The 27,911-nt window shown below is 31.0% G+C and overlaps 2 protein-coding genes and 1 long non-coding RNA gene across 3 annotated transcripts; all 3 read left to right on the top strand.

Moving 5' to 3' along the window:
• Window positions 1-1,648: 1,648 nt before the first annotated feature.
• Window positions 1,649-4,502, top strand: LOC131615991 (uncharacterized). The gene is made up of 8 exons (XM_058887198.1): window positions 1,649-2,011; window positions 2,082-2,148; window positions 2,248-2,287; window positions 3,123-3,255; window positions 3,335-3,406; window positions 3,547-3,627; window positions 3,725-3,786; window positions 3,875-4,502. The coding sequence occupies exons 1-8, from the start codon at window positions 1,751-1,753 to the stop codon at window positions 3,939-3,941; spliced, it is 783 nt and encodes a 260-aa protein (XP_058743181.1). The 5' UTR covers window positions 1,649-1,750; the 3' UTR covers window positions 3,942-4,502.
• A 4,559-nt stretch (window positions 4,503-9,061) lies between these two features.
• LOC131615986 (uncharacterized) lies at window positions 9,062-10,324 on the top strand. The gene is made up of 3 exons (XR_009287992.1): window positions 9,062-9,361; window positions 9,852-9,925; window positions 10,196-10,324. It is a non-coding gene; the product is annotated as an uncharacterized LOC131615986 (long non-coding RNA).
• A 1,344-nt stretch (window positions 10,325-11,668) lies between these two features.
• LOC131644061 (phospholipase D zeta 1-like) lies at window positions 11,669-22,186 on the top strand. Its single transcript, XM_058914455.1, has 20 exons — window positions 11,669-12,119; window positions 12,576-12,677; window positions 13,083-13,198; window positions 13,520-13,661; window positions 13,790-13,957; window positions 14,997-15,170; window positions 15,611-15,853; window positions 15,949-16,065; window positions 16,199-16,338; window positions 16,447-16,596; window positions 16,954-17,110; window positions 17,194-17,655; window positions 18,319-18,429; window positions 19,325-19,471; window positions 19,562-19,759; window positions 19,978-20,079; window positions 20,301-20,432; window positions 20,690-20,755; window positions 21,468-21,529; window positions 21,628-22,186. The coding sequence occupies exons 1-20, from the start codon at window positions 11,940-11,942 to the stop codon at window positions 21,875-21,877; spliced, it is 3,219 nt and encodes a 1,072-aa protein (XP_058770438.1). The 5' UTR covers window positions 11,669-11,939; the 3' UTR covers window positions 21,878-22,186.
• Window positions 22,187-27,911: the final 5,725 nt, after the last annotated feature.

The following is a 27,911-nucleotide window of genomic DNA, read 5'->3' as shown; positions in this document are numbered from 1 at the left end:
ATCGCATCGTATTTTTTAACCTAATTTTTTAAGCTAAATAGACTTATAAATAAATAAATAAATAACATAAATCTCTTTTATTTTATAAGTCTATTTCGAGACACACGGAATACTTGATATATTATTCACATTAGGGGTGTTCATGGTTTAAGAACTACACTGAACTGAACCAAATTAATGATTCAGTTTAGTTTTTGAAAACCACTTTAATGAAAAATCAATTAACTGTTAAAACAGTTTCAATTCAGTTCCAAATTGGTTTTGAATCAGTTTGTATTTATAAACCGATTTACAATCAATTTCTAGTTATAAACTAGTTTAAAATCAATTTATAATTAAAAAATCAAATTTAATTTCAATTTTTTTTTTAATTTCTCTTCCACTTTATATATATATATATATATATAGGAGGGATATTCTTACTCCACATTTAATTACTTATTAATTTTAACCATTAGATTGAAAAGAATCAATGGTCATGATGAGGAGTAAGTCTTGATAACTTACTCCTGGAGTAAGAATATCCCTCCTCATATATATATATATATATATATATATATATATATATATATATATATATATATATATATATATATATATATATATATATATATATATATATAAAATTTTGTATTTTTTACTGTACGCGCTTCTATTGTAATTGTAACTAAATCTATTGTTGGTTAATATTTTTTTTAGTTTTATCTAGGGTGTGATATTTGTTTGTTAGCTATAAGATGCAAAATGAACTTCTAAGTTTTTTCATCTTTGGTTGTAGTTCGCGAAGTGATTGTTTTACAGTTATGCAACCGCCAACCAACACACACGATATAGAGACAAACAGTAGTTTATGTGCTGATAAAAAAAATTGGATAAACTTTTTTGTGGGGAATCCACTTTCATATGGTTACTTTAATGTAAACAAACATTTCCTGTTCCAATTATTGTTAATCAACTAATTAATTGATTGTAATTTTATAGATTTTAAATGTTATATAAGTTGAACAAAATTGAAATGCAGTGTAAATGAATTTTACATAGTTAATTAATCATATATGTTACAAGTTGAGAAAAATTTAACTTTTATTTTAAGCATATAAAATAATGCATACAGGATATTGATGAATTAATAGTATATTTTTTACACTAACAGTGTATAGTAATTATTTTTTATATTTTTTATTTTTAATTAACATTTATTGTATTTTTTTATGTTGGTTTTTTAATTTTTGAAAAAAATAATTAAAAAAAAACATTTCTTCTTAATTCCTGAAGAAAAAAATATTTATATTTTATCTTTTTTATGTTCCGAATAAAAAAACTCAAAATTTTATATTTTTTTTTGTTTTTTTATAATTTAGAAAAAAAAATTTTAATTTTATTTTAAAAAGTATCATTTTTTTATTAAAAAAATATTTATGTTGTTTTTAAAAACAATTAATTAAACAGTTTAAACTGATTTTTAACTTAAATATGGTTAATTGAATTGTTTATAATATGTGATTCAGTTCATTAACCATTTAAATAGTTCAAGTTTTTTGTGGTTCCATACAATTCAGTTTAAGAATATGATTCAATTAATTATATTTTTGCACGACCCTAATTCACACACCTGATTGTGAGAGTATAAAATATCTAGAAATATAGGAATGAAAATGCGCGTTTACTCTACCCGGTCCAGCTGTAGTTTAATCCGCGCCATTGTTAATCATCTAATAGCATTAAAAAACCGCCACCATATCTTTCAACCATGTCCATGTCCATGTCCATTATCCACACCCTTAAAACCCCAACCTCACTCTCCCCGTCCCTCTCTTCACCCCACACTTCCTCGTTCCCATTACAATCATCTTTCAAACCACCCGTCTTTTCCTCTAATCCCTCACATCTTTCTCGAAGACTCTTCCTTCCATCCGTTGCCGGCATATGGGACGCTTTGACCGGTGGTGGCAATAACAACACCAATGAAGCCGTTCTCGCAATTCGACGCGGAATGTCTCTCTTCAGACAGGTACACTTCTCTTCCAACACCCATAATTCTTGTTCTTCAATTGTTCTCTTGTAACTAAATAATTGCTCAGGGTGATGTTTTAGGCTCTGTTGTGGAATTCGACAAAGCAATTCAATTGGACCCTCGTCAAAAGGCCTGTATGTTTAGTCATTTTTAGCCACTCTCTTGTAACTAACTTTCAATTGAATATTGGAAATGGAATAATCTATTGATATTTTGAATTCTGTAACCACCAGATCTTTGGCAAAGGGGCCTTTCACTTTACTACCTTAATAGGTACTACTACTCACACTACACCTCACCTAATTCTATTTTTCTATCAGGTTATGTGCAAAGGAGATTACTCTCTGTTAGGTCTAAAAAAATATGTGTCTGCTACATTGAATGCTTTCTTGTGATACATTTATAGCAGAAAGAGTATATTTTGATATATGTAGGTGAAAGATATTTAACTATCAGTGTCTTTGGAACTGCAGTCATGGCGAAACTATGACTGCAAATTTGAAAACAAACATGTGTATGTTTGGTTTCACGTTTAGAGCATCCAAAATTGATTCTGGACTTGCAGAATTGATTTTGATATGTTTGGTTGTTCTCGATTATAATTGATTTTACTTGAAGCTATGCTTTGTAGTCTAAATATGATTTTATACTAGAATTTACTAATCAACTTACTTTTGAACGAGTTTATCCAAACATGAATCACTTTATCTTCAACAACCTTTTAGTCCCAATGAATTTTACAAAATCAATTTTATTCATTGATGAACCAAAAATACGCCACAAGTTATCCCATCCCTAGTTATGATCACAAGTACATTTTTTTCAAATTGTAATCAATATATCTTGACCATTAGTAAGTTTGTGTGTTCGTGAGCAATAAGCAATATGAACTTCTCTTCAGAGACTTGTTATTATATCTTGGCTGTGTCGTATTTTCATTATTATTTTTTAATTTCACGCATCTTTGTAACTGTGTTATTGTATTGTATCCGTATCGTGCTATGTATTAAGAAATCTTAGAAATTATGTGCCGGTGAGCACAATTACAATGTGCCACATCTGAATATAATAACAAAAGGAGTCTGAACTGAAACTTCCTTTTCCATAGATTTGAAGAAGGAGCTGAGCAGTTTCGGTTAGATGTTGCTCAGAATCCAAATGATACAGAAGAGTCCATATGGTGCTATCTGTGTGAAGCTCAACTATATGGAGTGGATGAAGCAAAGAAGCGGTATCTTGAGGCATGTCAATGATTCTGATATGCATGAAAAATAAACATGACGATATTCAATTGATTGTTCACTTTCTGAATAAATTTAGGTTGGCGTAGACCCAAGGCCAGTCATGAGGGAAACATATAACATGTTTAAAGATGGTGGAGACCCTGAAAAGGTGTGCTCAACAATTCCTTTGAAGATTTCATTGTCAACAAACAGCTTTTGACAATTTTTATATAGCTATTTCTGGTAGATTCATTTCCTTATACCTTTGTGAAATGCAATTCGACACATTGAAATGATTTATCTGTGTAGCTTGTAGCTGCATTCTCTAATAGCAGAGAAAGTGATTATTTTTATGCTTCACTATATGCCGGGCTATTTTACGAATCTCAGGTATTCTTACAATTTTCAAGAAGCCTCGTGTTTTTTATGAGTTTTGTTCAGTTTAAAAAGGACTTATGAATGGTTGTTAATGAATTTCCATGTGTAGAATGAAAGTGATGCTGCAAAAGTTCATATAGTTGCTGCTTGCAAGTCTTCTTATGGACAAAGGTTTGGTTTTGAATGTGTACACATTTCTTAGCTACAAAACAAAATGAAACTTGGAAATATGCAATATCACATGAGTTCTTTAATGCAGGTCTGATGATTATATGGCTTCTCTTGCCAAGGTTCACTGTCTTTGTCGAAATTGGATCGTCAGCTGATGTTTTTTTAAAGTCTCTCCATGTAAAAAGATGAAGATAATTTATAAATGTAAAGTTCGAAATTATTCTGATACAACTCTTATATTGGAGTAGAAACTACAATGTGGCTTTGTGGCTTGTAATGGGATTTAAGTGATTTCACTTTGGCCTCTTGTTTTTAGTCAAATGTTAATCTGATTATTACTTCTATTTCTGAAGAAGCAAAAGTGATTCACAGTTGTAACAAAAAAAAAAGTGATTCTTAGATAGTTAAGTATTGAACATGTGAATAGAACACACATAAGTATTTTAATTATTTATATTTAGTATTGAAGAAATATGAAGAAGAAGATTGATAGGAGTATCCCCCTGTCTATGTAACACCTGTCTATGTAACACTGTGTGCGTGTTTGGATTGGTTTCTACAAGCTCCAAAAACACTTCTAGCCCACTTCAACTTGAAAATTGTTTTTTTTTCTTGTTTGGATATTTTTCCAAAATCAATTCTCTTCCTCCAAAAGCAATTATAGTAGAAGCTATAATTCCTAACTTTTGAGTTTAGTAGAATCAATTTTACATTTATTATATATTATTTAATACAACTCTTTTATATTTTCCTTGTTTACTCTCTTTAATTTTCATCAATTATTTCTTTTCTTTTTTATTTGTATTAGAATTTATTACCATTTTAGTAATTATACAATTCAAAATCAATTTTGTTAAAACTATTTAAACAACATTAATTGATAACAATCACTTCTATATCATTGTATTCAAATATAAATCAATTTTTCTAAACTCAATTATGTTGAAATTAATTCTATCAAACTCAATTCTCTCATAATCAATTATTTCCACCGCCAATCCAAACACACCCTATGTGACACCATCGTAGACATCCTGATCACTCCTTTCTATAAGTCTCAAATGAGTCATATGACATTAGTATGTGTCAACTCATCCAATACACTCTTCACGTCATCCACCTTAAATGTTCGTTATTTTTAAGTTCATCTCATTGTTCAAAAAAGTCCACTACCATTTATTGCAATTCGACTTTATGTTCTCTTATCCAGATTTCAGAAATACTCATGAACTCAACACTGTTACAATATTAATAAGTTTGGATTTGTCATGACACTTTATCATCATGTAATCTTTATAAGTATTTGCAGTTGCATTTCTTATTTTTCGATTAATTTTGATTAAGTTTTTATCAAGATATAGGAAGAAAATAAAGAAGTGAATACAATAGAAACATAGGTGAAAATATGAAGATTTTGCAAGAAAAAGTTCAATTGGGCATTGGATTTTCCGCGTGACCATCTTGGGCGCGTCAGACACTCACTGCATCGCGATGAAAAGTATCTGGATCGAGATCCAGGTAATAGAAGACATGTCGTAGGTGCGATGGAAAGTGGCATGGCCGCGATGGATCCTTTTTTGACGCATTTTTGCTTCTATTTAAAGGAAAAAGGCAAAGTAAACAAAGGTGGACATTCTTGAGATTTAATTTTTACGGTGAAGCCAAATTCTAACCGGAGATTCTTGTACTATTTCTTTATTACTTTAGTTATGATTTCTATTATTATGAGTAACTAAGTTTTTATTCATTAGGGCTTGTTAAATGAACTTGTATGTATCTATTGGATCACATGTTTGTGTTTTGTACTCTTTGCACTTTTGATTAATTCAGTATTGTTATTTAATTACTTTTGTGTTCATTGTTTTATATGCATTGACGAATTCATCTATTAAACTTAGAACTCGTATCGATTACTAACCATAACCTTATGACTCAGATCTAAAGTAATTGTTCAACTTAATAATCGTTTAGGGATAAGAGATTATAAGGTTTGACTTAGGTTTTAACGTTCCAATTATTCCTTATTTTAACTAGTCAGTTGACCTAAGAGATTAGGGAGCGAAGGGTAGAATAGTGAGTTATACTCCAAGAGATTTGGTATAATGGCTACGTTAAACAGTCATAATCGCTAAAGAATCATTATAGGGCAATTAGACACTAACATCAACAGTGACATGCATGAGATTCAAAATAAGACCCGACCGCCTTTATCTAATCAATTTTCCAACAAATTTTACTTACATTTTTATTTTACCAAATCAAACCTGAAAAACCCTTCAATTTACTTTCAATAGCATGCAAATCGCTTTGTTAAACAATCAATGCGGATATGAATTTATAAATTTTATTACTTCAATATGTTTAGTAAACTTGTTAAATTATCATCAGTTTCTCTACCTGAGAAGAAAAGACTCATATTGTCATCATCTTAATGTTTTTGGTTGATATTGGAGTCAACGTCTCTTGGATCCTAGACGTTTAATTCATTGATACTTATGATGCTCTCCAGACTTCTAACAAATGACATCAGAGTCATGGTTAAGCTCGGCGGAGGAGTGAAAGTGAGATCCTGACATAGATCAAAATTAGTTATGTGAGTAACTCACACTTGTGAGAAAATTTGTTGAAATTTAATTGTGGGTGGTAAAAGTTTTATATCAATTAAAATAAAGAAAATATTGAATATAAGAAAAATTACTTATACATACTCTAATTAATCACCTTAAAATTTTGGATGAATGTATAATGTCGACGTTTTTGTATCTTGAATGTTTAATTCACTCACACTTCCAACACTCTCAAAACTCCACAACAATCAAAACCAAAAGTAATATATTTATTTGTTTATTTGACAAAAAAATTATAAAGATTAAAAGGGAAAAATTGTATATTTAATTACGTATTACTAAAAACATATAAAAAAATTTGTTAGGCTTTCGCACCGGCTTCCGACCTATATAGTAGATCGACTAATCTGGCTCGTGCTACGGAGGCACGTGCACTGGCCAAGCGTTGTTTCTGTCAGGAATCGAACTCGGCATTTACCGAATATCGTCCTTTGCATAGACTCGTTTGCCATTCGAGCTCAAGCGCTTGGTTAAGCTTGAATAATTTTGTTAATACTAAGTAATATCAATCATATGCCACTATGGCATATTTAAATAACAAGTATCAAAATTTGGATCTTCTGAAGGGAGAGAATTTATTCGCTACCTTTCAACTTGGGTGTCTTTGTGTCTCTATCTCTCTTAAACTTTTTTTTCCTTTCATTTCAATATTTTTTAAAGTCATTCATATACCATCAAATATACACCAAAAGCATCAAAGTTACCAAACAAGATGGACCCGTTTTGATTAGGGTGGTTAAACGAATCCAACATGTGGAATTTGTCTATTTTGTCTGCACTTTTTTATATGATAGACCAAAGTTTTAGACCCACATTTTTAAATATGTCCCTTCGTCTCATTTTTTTGTTAGCTTTTGCAAGCGCGGGTGTTAACATGAAAATATGCAATTTTTAGACTTTAAATGTGCAATGACAAAGGGTTCGTCCCGTCTCACACTCACTTTTTTGAGACGAGGCAAACTGTTAGGCGCATACCCTCAACAATGTTTGTTTTTTCCCCGCTCTATTTTTTTTTGGGCTTTGGCGGGACGGACCTAAATGGAGAATAGATTCTAGATAACTTAAGTTCATTTTTTATGAAAGAGAATAGATTCTAATGAGAGACAGACACAAAGTCACAATAACTTTAATGCCCCAAAATTACTGAGACAGCCCCTCATCTAAACTAAATGGATGAATTCTTATATATCCATCTATAAAAGTTGGATAATTTTCCTTAAATTCAATGTCATAAGCATTGATAGACACGCATATTTAATTTACTAGGTCACTAAAGAGATATTCCCTCTATTCTCTTTTATAAACAACTTTTACTTTTTAGATTCATTAAATAATTGATGTATCTAGTATATATATAATCCAAATATATTATTTATTTAATAAATATAAAAAGTAAATTTTGCTTATAAAAGAGAATGGAGGAAAATTAGCATATGTTTGGTATTGGGCAAAAGATTGAGTTTGATTGTGCGTTAGGTGGAAGCTAACATTAGCTGCTTCAAAAAAACACGGTCAAAACAATTCTAAACGCGAGATGGCAATAAAGAGATAATAACTCCAATTAATTATAGATATATCCTCTTATTTATATTAATTTAAAATCAAACTAGTAAGATACTCGTGCTATTGTACGAGTTTCGTCTGAATTCATATTACACGCCATGATATCTCATTTGTCAGTTCTGAAACTTATTTTACAGTCTATTAACATTCACATAATTATAAATATAGATTAGTAAAATGATTTAGATGTTTTAGTATGTATGTTTATGACTTGTCAATTTAAAACTAATTTAATGAACATCTTTTTTAATATAGTATTTTATTAAATTTTAAAAAAATTGGAAAAAATATTACAAAAAAAAAATTGATTCATATAATTAATAAACATTCTTGCGTGGATACGATTCATATTCAATAGTTAGTATCTCATATATATATATATATAGGTTCACATGTATCCGTGAATCTATGTCTACATGAACCTTCATAAGATAAATACATTTTTAGTTTTATAAATATATAAAACTAAATGCTCCAAGAAAACATATAATAACAAAGTATAATAAAATCTATCTATAATATAAGAAAATTTACTGTTCTGGATTTCACCAAAATACCCTTTGATTATCTTAGTCTAAATTAATATTTTGGGAGCAAAAAAAATCTTTTGTTGATATCTTACAACCATATAACATTTTCAGTGGGCCAACATCAACATAAACCACGTTAAATATATATTTATTCCCTTGCAAATTATTATTATTTACTTTTTGGCAGAGCTCTTTTCTCCTCTTCACGACAAATTTACTCCAAATCTATAATATAAGAGAATTTACTATTCTGGATTTCACCAAAATACCCTTTGATTATCTTAGTCTAAATTAATATTTTAGGAGCAAAAAAAGTCTTTTGTTGATTTCTTACAACCATATAACATTTTCAGTGGGCCAACATCAACATAAACCACGTTAAATATTATTTACTTTTTGCCAGACCAATTTCCTTTTTGGCAGAGCTCTTTTCTCCTCTTCACGAAAAATTTACTCCAAATTGTATCAAAACTGCTACACCTTTATCTTCTCTTCCCCAATATTTCTTGAAACCCTAATTTGTTCTGCCAAAAGCCTGCTCTTCTTCTGCAAACATGAATGATTTCACACGCTACCCTTTGTCTTTTCATCCTTCACACACAATCCTACCATCTCTTTCAACACGTTTTATACTTCTCCATCTCTCTCCACAACTGCTTGTCTTTTCCAACCAATAACAAATACATCTTCCAATAATCTCCAACTCTGAAGTTCACTATGGCAAGACCTTTTGAAAAATTGAAGGACATCAATGAAAGTAAGGAAGTCTGAAAAATTGTCGTCAGAATCCATCACAAATAGACAATTTTATCAAAGACTAAAGAGCACATCGAATTGATTCTGGTTGATAAAGAGGTTTGTTTGTTGTTTTTTCGGTTTTCCCTTTAATTTTAGGGTTTCGTTTCATATGCTGCTGTTGGTGTTGGATTCGCAATTTTTATATTTAGGGTTTAGTTTTACTTCTACTTCCTCTCAATTTTGAATGCATGTTCTTCATCGACGACTGTTTTTCTGTTTTCACTTTTATTTTACGGTTTCGTTTCGTATTCTGATGTTGGTGTTTGATTCACGTTTTGAGGCTTCATTCGTTTTTACAGATTTGAGGTTATCAATGGTGTTGGTGTTTTGATTCGCATTTCTGAGTTTAAGCCATAAATTTGTTTACAGATTATTGTTTAAAATTTCAAGCGAACAACAAATAGAGATCTGTTTTTGGGTTGTTTATATCCCTTTTAGTCGAAACATTGAGTTTTGAATGTTCGGAATATTTTTATAGTTTGTATCATATATAAATGTTCTTCTATCTTTCTTACAGAGGTATTATGATGATTGTATGTTTATCCAGGAGCTATACTTTTGAAGCAACAACTAATTGCATTTGTTGAGATAGTAACTCCATCTCTGAAAGTATATATTAAGGTATCATGTTGTACTATGAAACTATGGATTGTTTCTAATTTATAGTTTACTTGTCTCATTACACTACCCAAAAGTATAATGTCGGGTTTTTTTATGTTGGGTTTTTCTGAAACCTCTTATTTAATTTTTTTTCATCTAATACAGGTTATTCCATTGACTCATGCTTCATCTGGTGTTTTGAATTTACCTTTGAGACATTCTTTGGTGAGGCCTCTTAACGCTGAGGTTTTTCATTGACTAATGATGTTTTCCATTTGTAAAAATTTACAGGTGTCAATGTTGGAAATATACAATGAAACGGTTTGAGATTTGTTCTCTATAACAAATAAGTTTGCAGCAGACACAACTCGAGTAGAAAACGGTACTCCTGGGATGCAATACACAATCAAACATGATGCCAATTGAAATACACATAAAAAAGAAGTTGACAATTATGTCACATAAATTGCTTAGAGCATGTTGAATTGCATTTACATTTACACTATTTTTTCTAAAACTAATTTATATCTTCAAGAAATAATTTTTTAAGAAAAGTATTAATTAAAGAAAATTTTACTCAAAAACATTTTTCATTTTCAACTCCACTTTAACCTCCATTTTTCACATTCTTCTTTACTTTTATCACCCCTTCACAATATTATATTAAGGGTCTGTTTGGTTCAAACGAGGGGGAGGAGAGGGGAGGGATTTTAATGGAGGGGAGGAAATGGGAGGGGAGGTGAGGGAATTCTTTTAATTAGATAGGTGTTTGGTTCAAACGAGGGGAAGAGAGGGGAGGGGAAGAGAGAGATTTTAATTAAAAATATGTTTGGTTTAGGAGGGGAGGGGAGGAGTTTTGTTAATAATTTACATTTTTATCCTTATTATCTTATATAAATGATACAATATGATATTCAAATGTGAAAATTTTATACTTTGTTAATAAAACTTCTAATATTGAGTGACTAAAAAGTTATAATTTACTACATAATGTTAAAAAATTGAGTTCACTTAATTCGAATAAAATGTTCGAAAACAAATTAAACTATATATTGATAACAACTTTTAAATTGTAATGAATTATTAAACACATCAAATACATAAAATAATTTATTATTAAATATAAATGATTATTAAAGATTTATTGATTACGGATTGTCAAAAATAATATATTTATTTAGTTATTTGACAAAAAAATTATAAAGATTAAAAGGAAAAAAGTTATTACGTATTACTAAAAACAAATATAAAATTCGAAAAAACACCAAGTGAGGCAAGATGCCGATTCCGATGGCATTATTAGCTAAGCTTGAATGAATTTGTTAATACTAAGGAATATCAATCATATGCCACTTTGGCATATTCTTAATAACAAGTATCAAAACTTGGATATTCTCATCTAAACTAAAGGATATCCCATGTGCACCCGCAGCAGCCACCAACAACAAGCACTCCTATGCTTCAATTTCGTCTCTTCTCATTTTTAACCAAAATATCAAATTTACCCCCTCAATACCTGAAAGCAAACAAGATTTAATATTTTTAAAATAGTTTAGTAATTAGAATTCAACCTTTAAAGATGAACAAATGAATGTCACATATTTGAATTCGTAACTCTGTATCTCATGTCTCTGTAACGAGGCTTATTATTATTGGCGCAACAAAACCAACACCTGCAAGTATCATTTTTTTTCAATTATTACTAGTAATTCATATAGTCCTTTTCCTTCTTTTTGGCTTTTGCAACTTCACTTGTATTCAATCATTTAGTACACAAATATTTTCCACAGTACCTAAAATATTCTTATTCCAATCATTTAAAATGTTTATTACGTAATCCCTACTTGGCAACAATGGCAAGTATTTTAAAATAAAAACCACGATGCTTCTCTTCTCATGCTATTTTCATATTCGTTTCTTATTCGTTTCTTAAATAATAAAGTAACGTGCTGTTTACTTGGGTAGTTCTGGCGCAAACAACTCCACTGCAGAATTCCCTCTCTCTGAAATCGAAATTGATCGTTGATTCCGATCGATGTCTTCTGAGCCGTTGATTCATCCGTCCGATAGAGGTTCATCGTTCCAGCAATGCGGCGAACCTCCGAGGATTTTCGAGGAATTGCCGAAAGCCAGTATCGTGTCCGTTTCGCGACCGGAGACCGGTGAAATAAGTCCGATTCTTCTTTCGTATACGATTGAATTGCAGTATAAACAGGCATGCTAATTTGTTTACAATTTTCTGTTCATTTTGTTTTCTTTGATTGTTGATGGAAATTATTTGGTAAATTTTAGCGGGAAAATTGAATCAATTACTATCGTTTGGTTTTGCTGAGTGTTGTTCAAAACCGAATTTTCAGGGAATAACTGTTTCCTTTGCCACGTTATGCCAATCCAGTTATATTTCCTAGAAATGGAAAAAAAAAAACTATAATTGCAAATTATGAATATTATAGGTGTTTTATTTTTTTAATTTAATTTTATGATATTAATTGGTGTGTTTTTACACAATCATTGAGGGGGCATTTTACCATCGTTCATTTATGAATATTAAATAACACTTTAATTTATTTCATTACAATCCTTTTGTTGTTTGAATTATGTTACTAGAAGGTGTGCATGCAGTTCCTGTCTGACCAATGTTATGGCAATAACTTTGATTTGTTTTTCACAGTTCAAGTGGCATTTAAGGAAGAAAGCATCACAAGTTCTCTATTTACAGTTTGCATTGCGGAAGCGGGCCATAATTGAAGAATTTCATGACAAGCAAGAACAGGTTTGCAATTTTCATTTTGCAGTAATGTTTCTTTTTATTCATTGGGGTCCGACCTATGAAGTATCAATATACTAACACGCCGACGCCGATAATAGTTTGAAAAAATAGATTAACCGATTGTAATCGCATATGTTGGTGTCGTACACTAGATACACATTCGATCAGAAGTGTCGCGGAATGTAATCACGTATGTTGGTGTCAGACACCAGACGTTCGGTCAAAAGTGTCAGGGCTACTTGGCATGACACAATTCACATATCTATATTATATATAGTTCCATAACTAGATCACTATTGTCTTACTTTGTTTTGTTATACGATGATACATATTTTTAGTAGCTTGACTTTCCTTCATTATGATTGATATGATTCTGTCTGATATTTTATTAATAATTTTCTGCTAAAGGTAAAAGAGTGGCTTCATAGCTTAGGAATAGTAGATCAAACAGTAATGGTGCATGATGATGATGAACCTGATGATGGAGCTGTACCAATACATCATGAAGACAGTGTTAAAAACAGGTACTAGGACAGGAATGTAATGACTAGCATTAGAATAACTTATTCTCAGTTGTTGGATCAAATCTTTCATTGAAGAATTTAGGCAAAGCATGAGACAGTTGATTCTTAAGAAGGTGAAGCAGGGGCAAAAGGGGTTAACTTTTTAGACTGCATTAAATATTACTAGCCTTTCCAAACATTATTTAAATACATAGTTTATGTAATTTATTTTTAGTACTAGTACAAAGTAAAACCCTTAAATTTAGTAGCTTTAGTTCTTTAGGTTTTATCCTCAAAGAGGGCTTAAAGAAATGTACTTATAAATATGGTTTTTTTGTACAGATATGTCCCATCAGTTGCTGCCCTATCAATAATCCGTCCGTCACTAGGGGGCCAACAATCGGTTGCAGACAGAGCCAAAGTTACAATGCAGAATTATTTGGATCTCTTTTTAGGAAACCTAGAGATTGTGAATTCTCGAGAGGTAACAAATGAAGCTTTGCAGTTGATGATTGTATGATTTTTTTAGATACCTGTGTTTGTTATATGATTCTTAATTACTGTGTATGTAATGTGTCTTTTATGAAGCTAAAATATGGCTTTGGATTATAGGTCTGCAAGTTTTTGGAGGTCTCCAAGCTATCTTTTTTACAAGAGTATGGTCCAAAACTGAGAGAGGGATATGTAACGGTGAAGCATTTGTTAAATACTTCTCAGGATTCAGATGTAACTTGCTTTCCATGTCACTGGTTTCACTTTTGTGATAACAATTGGAAGAAGGTTTAGATCTGGAGTTCTTTTTCTGTTTTTTATTTTTATTCTTTCTGCTTTTTTGGGTGATAATCGATAGCTTAGTTTGTTTGGCTGCATATTATTTCAAAGTTAAATGCAGGTGTAGCTCTGAACTGAATTAATCTAACCAGCCGGACCTTTGGTTTAAGGCTTTCTTTTTATTTTTTAACATTAACTTCAAAATTTTAACATGTCCAATACTTTCCCGTGATCTTTGGATATAAAATTTTGCTGACTTAGTCTTTTAAGTACTTATTTAATTATCTTATGTTCTCTAGTCTTAGTGGAATATAAATCAACATTTTCCTGTGACATTACAGTTAATTCGTACCTTTATTATGAACATTTGCAGTCACATCTTCCATCTAACTAAGTTTCAAGGTCGAATGCTCCAATGCCAGGCATGCAATGATGCTTGAATTTAGTTTCAAAAATATAATTAATTGCCATTACATGATTTATCTCTAGGTTTTTCTTGGTAAAAACATGACATTATGGCAATGATATGCATTTGCGATCTGCGGCATAGGAAACACAGAAAAAGTAAACACATCACTTTTGATACCAGAAACATAAGCTGTATGTGTAACATGAAGAAAAGTTTGGGATGTGATCAACATAAATATTGAGTATTAGTGATCATATTGTGGTTACACATTTTATAGTAATCTCCTAGATTCCATTCACTATAAATGTTATTACCTCTAACCAATTAGAATTATTGTCAATATATACAGAATATTAGGCAAGCGAGACCTATCTTTTTTTGTTTTGTTTAGTGGATTACTTTAGTTAACATTAATTGATAGTACTTGTCATCAACCAATAATCCTCAGAGCTTAAGCTATTAGATGAAGAGACATAATGATGTAAAAGATTTAATATTATATCTCTACCAGAAAGTTTATAAGATTTGATACAATTCCTCTGGAGAAATTCCACTTTATAGTTATGTTCTCTTGCAACTTTTTTTTTTCCTCATTTGAACCTAGTTTTTTTTAATCTAGATTACATTTTCTGCTCACAGGTATGGGCTGTTTTGAAACCTGGGTTTTTGGCCTTGCTGGATGATCCCTTCAACAACAAGCCACTGGATATAATTATGTTTGATGTCCTTCCATCTTCACCCGGAAAAGGAGAGACCAAAATATATTTAGCTGAACCTATAAAGGAACACAATCCTTTGCGTTACACATTTAAGGTAATCCAGTTTTGTCTCTTATGGAACTTTTAAAACTTGAAGATTAAAAATAGTTAAGTCTCTGATGAACTGTGTATACTTTGTTGTCTCACTCAGTCAAGCAACTAGATTGACCTATCATTACAAAAGTATGATGTATAACCGTTTTTTGTTTTCTTGTTATCTTGTATATTTATCACCGGGGTTCTGAATATTTGATTGTTTGTTGGTTAGAATCTAAATTGAATATTTTAGGTTCAACATAACTTACACTCCAAATAAATTCAAAACTTCAGTTATTGTACTACTCCAACTAATATGATGATACTAGAGCTTAATTTAAAGAGGATCAAAGAATTATTGTCATCTCGAGATATATAATGTTCCCAACTATCTTTTTCAATTTCTCATTAACCATAACAAAGCATGGTCATCAAACTTTAACTTGAAATTACTAATAGGTTACTGGTGGAAACAGAAGTATATGCTTGAGAACTATCAGCAGTGCTAAAGTTCAAACTTGGGTTACTGCAATTAATGAAGCTGGTCTAAGACCTATGGAGGGTTGGTGTTATCCTCATCGCTTTGGTTCATTTGCTCCCACAAGAGGTTTGACTGTAGATGGGAGCCAAGCCCAATGGTTTGTAGATGGAGAAGCAGCATTTGAAGCAATTGCTTCTTCAATTCAAGATGCAAAATCAGAGGTACATGTTTTCCATTGTTTAACAATAGTATATTTAAATTGCTTTGGTGTTACACTTCAATTCTCAATGATAAGAAATATGGAAACTGGCTGCAGATCTTCATAACAGGTTGGTGGCTGTGCCCAGAGCTCTACCTAAGGCGGCCTTTTGATAGTTTTCCTACCTGTAGGTTAGACTCTTTATTGGAAGAAAAGGCTAAACAAGGGGTTCAGGTACACATTATTCTCATTGATAGAGTCAGTTTCATTTGTTTTGTCCATATTCAGCTGCTTATATGCTTTATAAGAATGAATTACATAAAAGAGAATCATGCTTATCAGCTTATGCCATTAAATGGTTGTACAGATTTACGTGCTTCTCTACAAGGAGGTTTCTATAGCTTTGAAAATCAACAGCTTGTACAGTATGAGAAGACTGCTAAAAATTCATGAAAATGTGAGGGTATTACGCTCTCCCGACCATTTTGCTTCTCGTGTGTATTTATGGTATGTACTATTAGCTGATAAATAAATGAAGTGTGATAATTAACATGGTATAAATTCAGGTGTATCTTGTGCATGAGTGTATGACAGTGTTGGCTTGGTTTCTTACAGGTCGCACCATGAAAAGCTTGTAATTATTGATTACAAGGTTTGCTTTCTTGGAGGATTAGATTTAAGCTTTGGACGATTTGACACACCTGAACACAAAGTGGGTGATAGCCCCTCTGTAATATGGCCCGGAAAGGACTATTACAATCCAAGGTAATTCTTTTTTTCCTATTTTTATAATTAAAAATTAATAATTTTTTCAATATAGTCCTCTCCATACAAGTATTTGTCTCAAAAGAAAATGTTCAGGCTCCTTAACAGTTAATGATGTGTGGTACCTTCTAAGGATTTAGATGTGTGTCATAGTAAAATGTATTACATCCATAAGAGTGAGAAGTAGACTTTAATCATATATTTGGTTGATAAGTGATGAAATCCATAGGTATAGGAATGAAAAGTCATCATTGTTGCTTATGAGTGATGAAAACCCTGATTTGGTTTGGTGGCTTGGTACCTTTTTTCCATCATGTTTTTAGAGAGATGATTTCTGGAATATTTATTCATGTATAGAGAATCTGAACCAAACTCATGGGAAGACACCATGACAGATGAATTTGATCGCCAAAGATATCCACGTATGCCATGGCATGATGTCCATTGTGCTCTCTGGGGACCTCCCTGCCGTGACATTGCTCGGCACTTTGTTCAACGTTGGAATCATGCTAAGGTATATGCTAAATGATGTGTACTTAATCTTAAGCGGCTTTTTTTTTACTGTCATCCTCTCTTACTTGGCGAAACATTTTATAGAGAACTAAAGCTCCAAATGAAGATGAAATTCCTTTACTTATGCCTCACCATCACATGGTCATCCCACATTACATGGGAAGAAGCAAAGAGGTTGACATTGATGATAAGAAAGATGAAGACAACAAAAATGACATTGACAGGCTGGATTCATTGTCTTCACAATCTCCATTGCAAGATATACCGTTACTTTTACCTCAAGAAGCAGATGGAGCAGTTACTCCAAATGGTGATCATAGAAATTCCAGTGAAAGTTCTCCATTATTGTCCCAAAATCTGGAAGGTGAAACTTTAGTGTCAGATAACCAGAAGAAAGGGTTTCAAGATGAAGTTGTTCCTTTTAACTTTGAGCCTCAATGTGCTGTTGATGCTCTAGATGATTGGTGGGAAACACCAGAAGGTTCCAATGATGCCGCTACTTTGGAATATGGACAAGTTGGCCCACGTACTACTTGTCACTGTCAGGTTAGTTATGCTTCCCGGTTCTTGTATGCTTAGTGTGAAAACTTTCAAATATGCATCAGTTCCTGAATGAATTTATTTATCTTTCTTAACACACAACTCTTGTTATTGGTAAAAGGTATGAAGGATATAAAGATCACATGTTCACACTGAGTTCACATTTTTTTCTGTAACTCATCTTAGCAAGATTAACATCTATATTTGTTTCTTCATTAGAGGTTTGGGGGAGAAAATTTATATGGGTATGAAGAATAAACTTTTTGTGGATGACATATTACCATAATCAAATTAGGAGAAAAGAAATTAACTTCTATCAGAATTTGTAAGTATAAATTTAATAAGAAACAGATACTAGAAGAGTAAGGGTTTATAAAATGAAATTTGCAAAATTATGTTCCTAGAACAATTTTAGAAAGAATCATTTTACTGATTTTATTTAAGTTGGAAATATCATTATCTTTACTTGTAAAATAAATGATTATATTCACAGATGTCGCACGATATCTTCAGTAAGCATGCCGAAGGACCTAAAGCTGTTAACCATGTTTATGTAAAGAGTCTAACACAAAATATTGCTTAGGTTTCTGATTGTTCTAATTTTTTAGTAGTTTAATTTTACATAACAATTTATCTGCTGACATCTTGGATGGATGTGAAATATAACAGGTAATCAGAAGTGTAAGCCAGTGGTCTGTTGGAACAAGTCAACCTGAAGAAAGCATTCACACTGCATATTGTTCTCTTATTGAAAAGGCAAAGCATTTTATCTACATTGAGGTAAATTAACTGTGTAGAAGTAGACTTCCTTTGATCTTTGCCTCAATATGGATTACAATCTCCTGCTTAGCATTGTAACAACATGAAGCCTATATTTTCATACGATCTCAACTTGATTTCTGATTGTGCATCTGATACTGAATATAGGAGGAATTGTTTTCTTTTATCGTGCTTAAAAAAGTTAATGTCATATATGATTGAATGAATTGCTATTTTGAAAACAAATTTTCTATGAGCATCATACAATAATATAAGGCCTTTAGGGTTAATATGTGGCATGTATGTAAATACTAGTCAGTCAGGTACCAATGTCCCAATCTCTCATTGGGTTGGCTCACACTTGACAGACAAGTCAAGAGCCAAAGTAGTGATATAAAATCATCGTCTCTAAGCTTTGAATTTGGGGATCATTTTAATAATGATCGTTTGGCAAGGAGAAAAAAACTATGTGGGGAGAACAAATAATAATCAAATTTTATAAGTATTAAAGGACAGCATGAAATATATCGACTTTTATACAAGCTACACGTGACACCTAAAGGTTAGAACAGCGTTAATAACCTTCTACTCAAACTATTCTTAAAATACAATAACATGATAACAGACTATGGTTTTGTTAGATCTTAGAAGTTAGAACTCCATCTCTTAAAAAACATTTCATGGGTTATTACCACTTGCACTGTACCCTCTAATGTTCATGTTGCACTTTGAGGCCTTAATACAAAGATACCCATGTTATCGCAATATTAGTTGTGTCTAATTATCGAATTAAGTTTTGAGTGGCTGCTTAAACTACACATGCACCCAAAGCATAGTAGTTTAGTATCCGTGAATTTCATACTTTCACTAATAATGAACTCATTTCTCCCTTCTTTTCCTTTTGTTTTCAATTCAGAACCAATTTTTCATATCAGGTCTAGCAATGGATGACACAATACAGAACCGTGTTTTGGAAGCAATATACAGGCGTATTTTGCAAGCTCACAAAGAACAGGAAGATTTTAGAGTCATAATTGTGATGCCCCTCTTGCCTGGCTTCCAGGTAAATGTTACTCGCTTTTTGTTTATAATGTCAATCCTCTTTTCTGTAGGCTTAAATCTTTTACATTTATGAATTATCACTCACTAACAGGGTGGTCTGGATGATAGTGGTGCTGCAACTGTGAGAGCCTTGACACATTGGCAGTATAGAACAATTTCTAGAGAAAGGCATTCCATATTACACAATCTTGAAGCTTTACTTGGTCGTAAGACACATGATTATATTTCCTTTTATGGTCTAAGATCTCATGGTAGGCTTTATCCAGATGGTCCTATGGCTACAAGTCAGGTAATTATATTACCATTCTATAGAAACATATTTTCTTTTTTTATATATACATTTTAATTCAATATTTTCACTCTGGACTATGAACAGGTCTTGAAATGATTATAGAAAAAGCAGTTTTACTCTTCTAGACCTAATAATATACATTGTTTAGCTTTTATAATGATTTGACCAATACACATGTTTTCCTTCGTATGATATATATTCCAATACTTGTACAGGTATATGTGCACAGTAAGTTGATGATAATTGATGACCGTGTAGCTTTGATTGGATCATCTAATATAAATGACCGGAGTTTGCTTGGATCAAGAGATTCTGAGGTACAAATAAACTGCTACTTCTAAAAGCTTAGGCCGCATTTACTTTGAAGACATATTTTTGTTTTCATCTTCTAAAATATATGTTCAACTAAACTTGTTAATAAGATGCGAGACTCTTAAAATTTAAGTATAGAAAAGGTTTCTAGTATTTTTTATGAAGGATTAGCCATATATTTCTGGATTTAAGAAAGCTACTTTAATTCTTTCTTTTTATCTACTAGATTGGAGTGGTTATAGAGGACAAAGAATATGTTGAATCGTTGATGAATGGAAAGCCGTGGAAGGCTGGTAAATTTTCCCATAGCCTTCGCTGTTCCCTATGGTCTGAACATCTTGGCCTTCATACCGGAGAGGTTAGTCAAAATGATCAGATTTGAGTATTTATATGCATATACCATATTGTTGCAGCAAACACTCAATTTTCAAATTATTAGTTAGCTCAACTGCTCAACCATAATTTCCATGAGTAACCATGCTTACAAATTATTATGTCATCAGGAAATTGAATCATCTCCTTTGTTTTTCTCTATATATTTTAGAGATCAGTAAATGAAAAATCCAAATCCGTTCATCCATTAAAATCCTGACAATATTATCTATCTCATTACAGATTAATAAAATCAATGATCCAGTGGCAGATTCAACTTACAAGGATTTGTGGTCAGCAACTGCAAAGGTTAGACTTCACGATGATCTAGTATACTGTGTCTTACTGGTTTGTGTATTTCCTCTTAACAGCGTCCTCCTAGCTGATCAAGTTGTTAAGAAATCATATCATCCCTTAAACCCCTACACTTTAATAATTAAACGCAACATTTTCATAACAAAATAATGGCTAGTAAGATATTTTCAATATAGGAGGCAGAACAAAAAAAGTATTTTAGTCTAAATGTACTTTTGATAATTTTTAGTTTTCACATTTCTAAAACTGGATTTTTGGCCCTTTTTTACAACTTTGGGGAATTTTTTTTTTTTTTGCTCCCCTTCATTTTTTATGAGGTGGCATCATCATTAATATGTGACACAACTAAGTTAACGATCTTGGAGTAGAACCATGGCACCTTAAGAAATTTGAACTTTTTTGCTCCACAACCATGTGATCGCGAAGCTTCTTTGAGAGACGAAGATTGAAGACAAATTGTTTGAGGAACTCAATGGAGTGGTGGAGGTTGGAAAGTTGTTCTTTCTCACGACCATATCACTAGTGATGATGCGCCGTTATAAAAAAAATGGTGGGGGATTAGAAGTTAATTTTGGTCAAAAGTGCTTTTAAGAAAAATATCATTTTTAAATGAACAAAACATATTAGCAAGTTGACCTTACTTTAGTGAAACCACTTTATTTTACTCACTGCTGCTATAGTATAATTATTGCTGTACGTGTTACAGGAAAATACAAGAATATACCATGAAGTCTTTTCTTGTATTCCCAATGATCAGATACACTCAAGGTTTGGATTTACCCCAGTTTTCTTCTGTGTGATTTTGTCTCATTTTGTTTGTAGTCTATTAACTATTATGCATTATTAATATACTTTAATGTAAGCAGAGCCACACTTCGGCAAAGCATGGTCCACTGGAAAGAAAAACTTGGCCAAACCACCATTGATTTGGGAATAGCCCCTGACAAGTTAATCTGTCACGAGAATGGAGAAAGAAAAATAATAGACCCAATAGATAGATTGAAGTCTATAAAGGGACATCTTGTTTCCTTTCCTTTGGATTTCATGTGTGAGGAAGATTTAAGACCAGCTGTTATTGAAAGTGAGTTTTATGTATCGCCTCAAGTATATCATTAAGTGTCATAAACCTGGATGCTAAAATGTGAATGAGAGAACTTGCCAAGATATAAAGTTAAAAAGAGAAAGGATGAAGTATATAGATATGAGTTGGTTATTATGGGAAATGAATGATAGTGTAGAATCATAGTTGTTTAAAGTGTGTGAAAACTATTGTTGTAAATAACACAGTTCAGAACTAGGTAGCAGAATCCTAGTAGTTTAAAATATTAGGTATGTATATCCCACAAACATTCACTTGTACAGTACTAATTCATCTTATGTGAAGGAAATTGTATATATATTCTTCTTTGGTTGACTTGAGCATCTCGTATGTTTCTTCAACATATTGATGATCTTGTTGTTTCATTTAGAGTTTAAAAGAAAGCACTTCAGCCGCACATGATACGGTTTCTAAATTGTCACACAATGCACTAAAACTTTCCAATAAATATCAAAGAACTACACGATGCTAAACCTTGTCGTTGACTTTTGTTTCTTTCATCGTATAGAAAGTAATGTTTGAGGTATGAAGATGAATAAAATTGGACTATATTATGAAATGGTTAATTCAAATTAGTTTTGATCATGAAACTTCCTGTGTAAGTAACTGATAGTGTTGGTCATAAAACTCTGTTGTTAATTGTAACTCAGTTATTTACAACTGTTTTTCTATTTTTGCTATTATGTAATTCAAGTGTGTGTGACATTGGATATGCAAGATTGTATAAATTTCAAGTGATGATGATTGATAATAATACATAACAATGTAATTTATGTGAAATTCTCTCAATTCTATTCTCTAAATCTCTCTTTTTCCCTTCATCAAAAGATATTGATCAAGTGTGTGTTTGTATGCGTGTAATCAAGAAATCTATTTTGTTTTTAGTTCTAACATGTGGCATCAGAGCTAAGGCTCGAAGCTATAATCAAGTGTACAAATGATAACATGTGGCATCAGAGCTAAGGCTCGAAGCTATAATCAAGTGTACAAATGACACCGCATTCTAGTGAGCATTTTTTTAGCAAACAATCATATATTGAATTGAAAAGAATATGATAACTAGTGCAAGTAAATGAGGTTATATTTGGATATCAAGATGTATGAGATTCAGTGAAGAATGTGGTTGACTCCATAAGTGAGAATTCAGTAGATGTTCAAAAGGTTGTGTATAAGGAGGCAAACAAGAAAGACTTCAAAACTTTATTCATAGTTTATCAATGTGTTGATGCAAACAACTCTAAGAAAAGGTTAAAGACGCATAATCTTCAAAGCATATGCAAGGAAAACAAAATGAAGAATATGAAGTTACAAATTCACAAGAAAGAATATGAATTGCTTCAAATGGAAGAGAATGAATACATTGATGATTTTTTTATAAGAGTTGTGAAATTGATAAATCAAATGAAAGGTTGAAGAGAAACTGTGTTTAATCAATTTGCGGTTGGAAATACCTTGAGGTCTCTCTCATCAAAATTTGGTCATGTAGTAGCAACCATTGAAGAATCAAATGATCTTGTAAGCATGTTCAAAGAAGAATTAGAAAGTTCACTTAAAGCAATTTAAATGGAAGAGACTCCCAGCCCGACAACAATTCTTCAAAGTTCAAACCAAAGAAATGGAAACACCAACAACAATCACGGTAGCTCAAGTGAAAATAATATAATTCTTCCGTTTCATAAAAAGTGCTCCCCAAATCTCAAATATAAGCAAATTTAAAATTAAAAAATTCACTCTTTAAAAAAAATTTCAATGCATTTAATTCAGAAATAGATTCTCTCATGCCTTTCCCTCGTACCATCTCTCTCATGCTTAATTGATAAAATTATAGAGATGAAAAGATATTATTTTTTAAAGTGAAAAAAAATGATAGATGAGTGGCTAAAATGATAGTTGAATGGAAGCATGAGAGAAATCATTGCAGAGGATCAAAATTCATTTAATTCTCATAATCTTTCTAATTTTAGAATTATTTTTTACTTTAGAAATCGTTCCAAAAATGTAAAAAATTATTATAAGGGTATATTTAGAATAGTAACATTATATATAATAATTATAGTTTTTTCTTATATTTAAGACCATACAAAAAAACTATTGCTTATATTTGAGACAGAGAAAGTATCATATTTAAATAATGTACGATTTTTAAGAAAATAATTTAATGTCTTGATTTTAATGATAAAACTAATATTTTTTACTAAAATACTCTTATTAATTGTAACTAATAAAGTAGTTGAATAAAGTGAAAGGTAATAAATAAAAGTATAGGAATGGAAAATTAATAATAAATGTTGCATTTATATTATAAATGAACAATTATTTTAAGAGAGAGAAAAATACGCTGAGATATTTTTTATTGAGACGGATGGAGCAACAAAAATAGGTGAAGATGAAGCGGTAAAAACTTTAAAAAAAGAAATATCCAATGTTACAATATTTTAAAATACGGACACTTTTTCGATGCCTTAAAAAAAAAATACGGACACTTTGAGAATGAGTGTTATGCCAATAAAAAAAAAATACGGACACTTTGAGAATGAGTGTTATGCCAACAAGAAGGAGTCACATGAAGATGAAGCCAATCATGCTTATGGTGACAACCAAATAAGAAGTGGAGTTAATATTTCTTATACAATTGATGTCACTTGTGGATCCAGACATTTTCTTTGTTGGGGGCTAAAAAATACTAGTTCATATATTTAAAAAAGATTGCAAATTTTTCTCCATAAGTTTATGTAGAAAAATTTGCAATCTTTTTTAAATATATGAACTAGTATTTTTTAGCCCCCAGCAAAGAAAATGTCTGGATCCACAAGTGACATCAATTGTATAAGAAATATTAACTCCACTTCTTATTTGGTTGTCACCATAAGCATGATTGGCTTCATCTTCATGTGACTCCTTCTTGTTGGCATAACACTCATTCTCAAAGTGTCCGTATTTTTTTTTTATTGGCATAACACTCATTCTCAAAGTGTCCGTATTTTTTTTAAGGCATCGAAAAAGTGTCCGTATTTTAAAATATTGTAACATTGGATATTTCTTTTTTTAAAGTTATAACTGTTTCATTTGAATTTTTTTATTTCTACATATTCAATAATTTTTTCATTAAGACTATTAAATATATTATTGTCAACCTATATGAAACTAAACAATAATTTAATTATTCGTCTTCCATATAATTGCATATTTTATTATTAAAAGAAAAAAAATTCTTTCACTAATGCAGTTGCCATCAAATTACCATTAATAGACCGTAAACAAAACTTTAATAGATTGTAAACAAAACTAATCAATATTAAAGAAAAAAATCTAAATTTTAAAATTGAAAAGTAAGTAGCAAAAGAAATCTGAAGAAAAAAAAAACAGAAGAACTAGTTTTTAGAGGATATTTATGATTTTAAAAGATTAAAAAAATTAAGATAAGGTATAAAGATTTTGATTGGAGAATATGAATGTCTAAAAAGTCATTAAAAATAAATAGTAGTCAAATATGAATTCTTAAAGGTGAATTTATCTTTATTTTAAAATTTTAATAAAATATAATTTTTTTTGTTTTTTTATTTTATTAAAAGTAATAAAGACATTAATGCTTAATATTTTTTAAAAATTTATATTAATTTGACCATAAAAACATTGGGATGGTAAAATTGTAAACTTATAATGAGTAAATAACTATATATTAGTATGTATGATTAATTATATGGGGCTTAGAAAACTTAATAGTATTGTTATCAAATAAAATTCTTATATTTTGGTGGGGGCTTGAGCCCCCAAAGTAATATATGTGAATCTGCCCCTGATTGATGTTCAATTCATTTGACTTATAGAAAAATTGGTTTGTAAGGCTCAACCATACAGTCAAGAATAAAATTGAATTTGTTGATGATAAATATTTTTTAAATTAGAAATAATATATATATATATATATATATATATATATATATATATATATATATATATATATATATATATATATATATATATATATATATATATATATATATGTGTGTGTGTTTTTTGGATATTGTTAAAATACAATTTTAATTTTTTATTTAATGTATTTAAATAATATTTAAATGTAATTTTAGTGGATATAATTTTAAATTTGTTGTAAAACATAAATCAACATTTATCCCAAAATCTGAAATAAAGATCTTAATTCATCTAAGTAAATCACATTAGAGATTGTGCAAGGGAAAGATTCCACTATTGTTATAAGCTTCGCGAATAAATTCTTCATTAACAGGGTAATGGGGAGATTTTTTATAACTTTGGTATTTTAGCGTTTAGGGTAGTGGAGTTTTCCTTGAACCCCGAATTATATGAGTTTCCTTGTGAATTTTTCCTACAAGATGATGGTTCATAGACCCTAAGTTATGAATCTCTCTTTTATCATCAATGGTTTGGTTTAAGTGCGGAATTTGATGTGTTTTCCATGAACCTTGTGTTTAAATGCCAATATCATGTGTTGATTTAATGAAGATGTGTCATGATATATTATTCTTGTTAAATTGATGAAAAATTGATGATAGAATATGTTATAGACTGTGATTTCGTAATGGTATTGAAATCGGGATTTTGAAAATGAGTTAGATGTAGAAAATTGAGTATTTTTTGATCTGGGTATTATAGTAATCGATTATTATATATTGATAATCGATTACCTGCATAAAATAGGGTTTCGAGCCTGTTTTTGGGGCTGGCAATCGATTACCACATGTTGGTAATCAATTACCACATACTGACATAAAATGTTTTAAAGTAGAACTAAAAATAGTGTATCTTGAGTCTCGTAACTTAATGTGCTTTATTTCTTTAACCCTGCTTTTTAAGGGGTAATTCACACCATTTTGGCAGAGAACATATTGTTATTTATATAAAAATTTGAAATTCTGGCACTTAGAAAATAGATGTCATATACGATATCAGGACTTTTAGAAAGTCGAATGCAATGTCATGATATCGTAACAACACAAGTAACAATTAAAAATTTAAAGTAAGCTGCGGGAAGTAAATGACACAGGTCAATTGTTAACCCAATTTGATGCAACGTCGCCTACATCTGGGGTTATCCAAGTCAGGAAGGAAATCCACTATAATAGTATTAGTTTTAAATTCTAAACAACCTCTAGCTTCACAAACTCTGCACCTAATCATTACCCGTGCAATTTCTATCTAAGACTCTCCTATATATGAGACCCCTTTCACTTCCCTTCAATCACACGATAGTGATAAACAACAATGACAGACAAAGAGGAGAAACCCTCTAATAAATAAAATCCATTGTTTCTTAAACGCTTATGAGTGATTCACAATTAAAACTCAACTAATAGTCCAATTCAAGTGTCATACCCCGAAATTTGCCCATACTATTTCTCCTATTCAAAAGTCAAAACAACACACAAAGCTCCAAGACACACTCTCCTAAAACAAGGCTCAGAAACTAGGGTTTTATTGTTCTGAAGGAAAATCAATGAATCAATGGCTCCAAGGCATCCCATATGGCTCAAAGTACCTCACATTACCTCTATGACAAGTATCAAGTCTCAGCTTAAAAGATTGGTCACTCAAATGTTCAGAAAGTCAACAGTCGACTGGGTTGACCTGAAAGTCAATTGGGGTCAAAGTAAAGTCAAAACTCCTGATTTGTTTGTCAAGATCCTCATACTGAAGTATCATTCACCATTTGATCAAGAATTGATCATGGTTCATCAAGGAAAGATCAAAAATCAACAAATCAAAAGGTTTCTAAATTAGGGTTTCATAGGAGAAAGTCAACTGAACTTTGACCAGACATAACTCCTACATGGAACATCATAAATTTTCCATCCAAAGCTCAATTTGAAGGAAATTGAATTCTCTACAACTTTTTCTCTCACATGCCAAGTCTAAAAATACTTCATTTGAGAGATATGGATCAAAATATTATAGGTCCTTTTTGAAAGTCAACCAAAAGCAGTTTTTTGTCAAAGCCCATATCATCAAGATAAAATATTCAAATGGAAAAAATCTTCCAAAGTGGATTGTAGAGGACATCTTGAGGTTTCCAAA

The sequence above is a fragment of the Vicia villosa genome, linkage group LG1, assembly GCF_029867415.1.
Source record: "Vicia villosa cultivar HV-30 ecotype Madison, WI linkage group LG1, Vvil1.0, whole genome shotgun sequence".
Lineage (NCBI taxonomy): Eukaryota > Viridiplantae > Streptophyta > Magnoliopsida > Fabales > Fabaceae > Vicia > Vicia villosa.
The sequence above is the reverse complement of the archived record's forward strand: the minus strand, read 5'-3'. Positions and strand labels throughout refer to the sequence as shown.

Coding starts and splice junctions, on each gene's coding strand:
- LOC131615991 (XM_058887198.1), top strand. CDS start 1,751: ATGTCCATGTCCATGTCCATTATCCACACCCTTAAAACCCCAACCTCA. Junction 2,012..2,081: donor GAATGTCTCTCTTCAGACAG/GTACACTTCTCT, acceptor ATAATTGCTCAG/GGTGATGTTTTAGGCTCTGT. Junction 2,288..3,122: donor TCACTTTACTACCTTAATAG/GTACTACTACTC, acceptor CCTTTTCCATAG/ATTTGAAGAAGGAGCTGAGC.
- LOC131644061 (XM_058914455.1), top strand. CDS start 11,940: ATGTCTTCTGAGCCGTTGATTCATCCGTCCGATAGAGGTTCATCGTTC. Junction 16,339..16,446: donor GCTTCTCGTGTGTATTTATG/GTATGTACTATT, acceptor GGTTTCTTACAG/GTCGCACCATGAAAAGCTTG. Junction 20,433..20,689: donor TTGGCCTTCATACCGGAGAG/GTTAGTCAAAAT, acceptor ATCTCATTACAG/ATTAATAAAATCAATGATCC.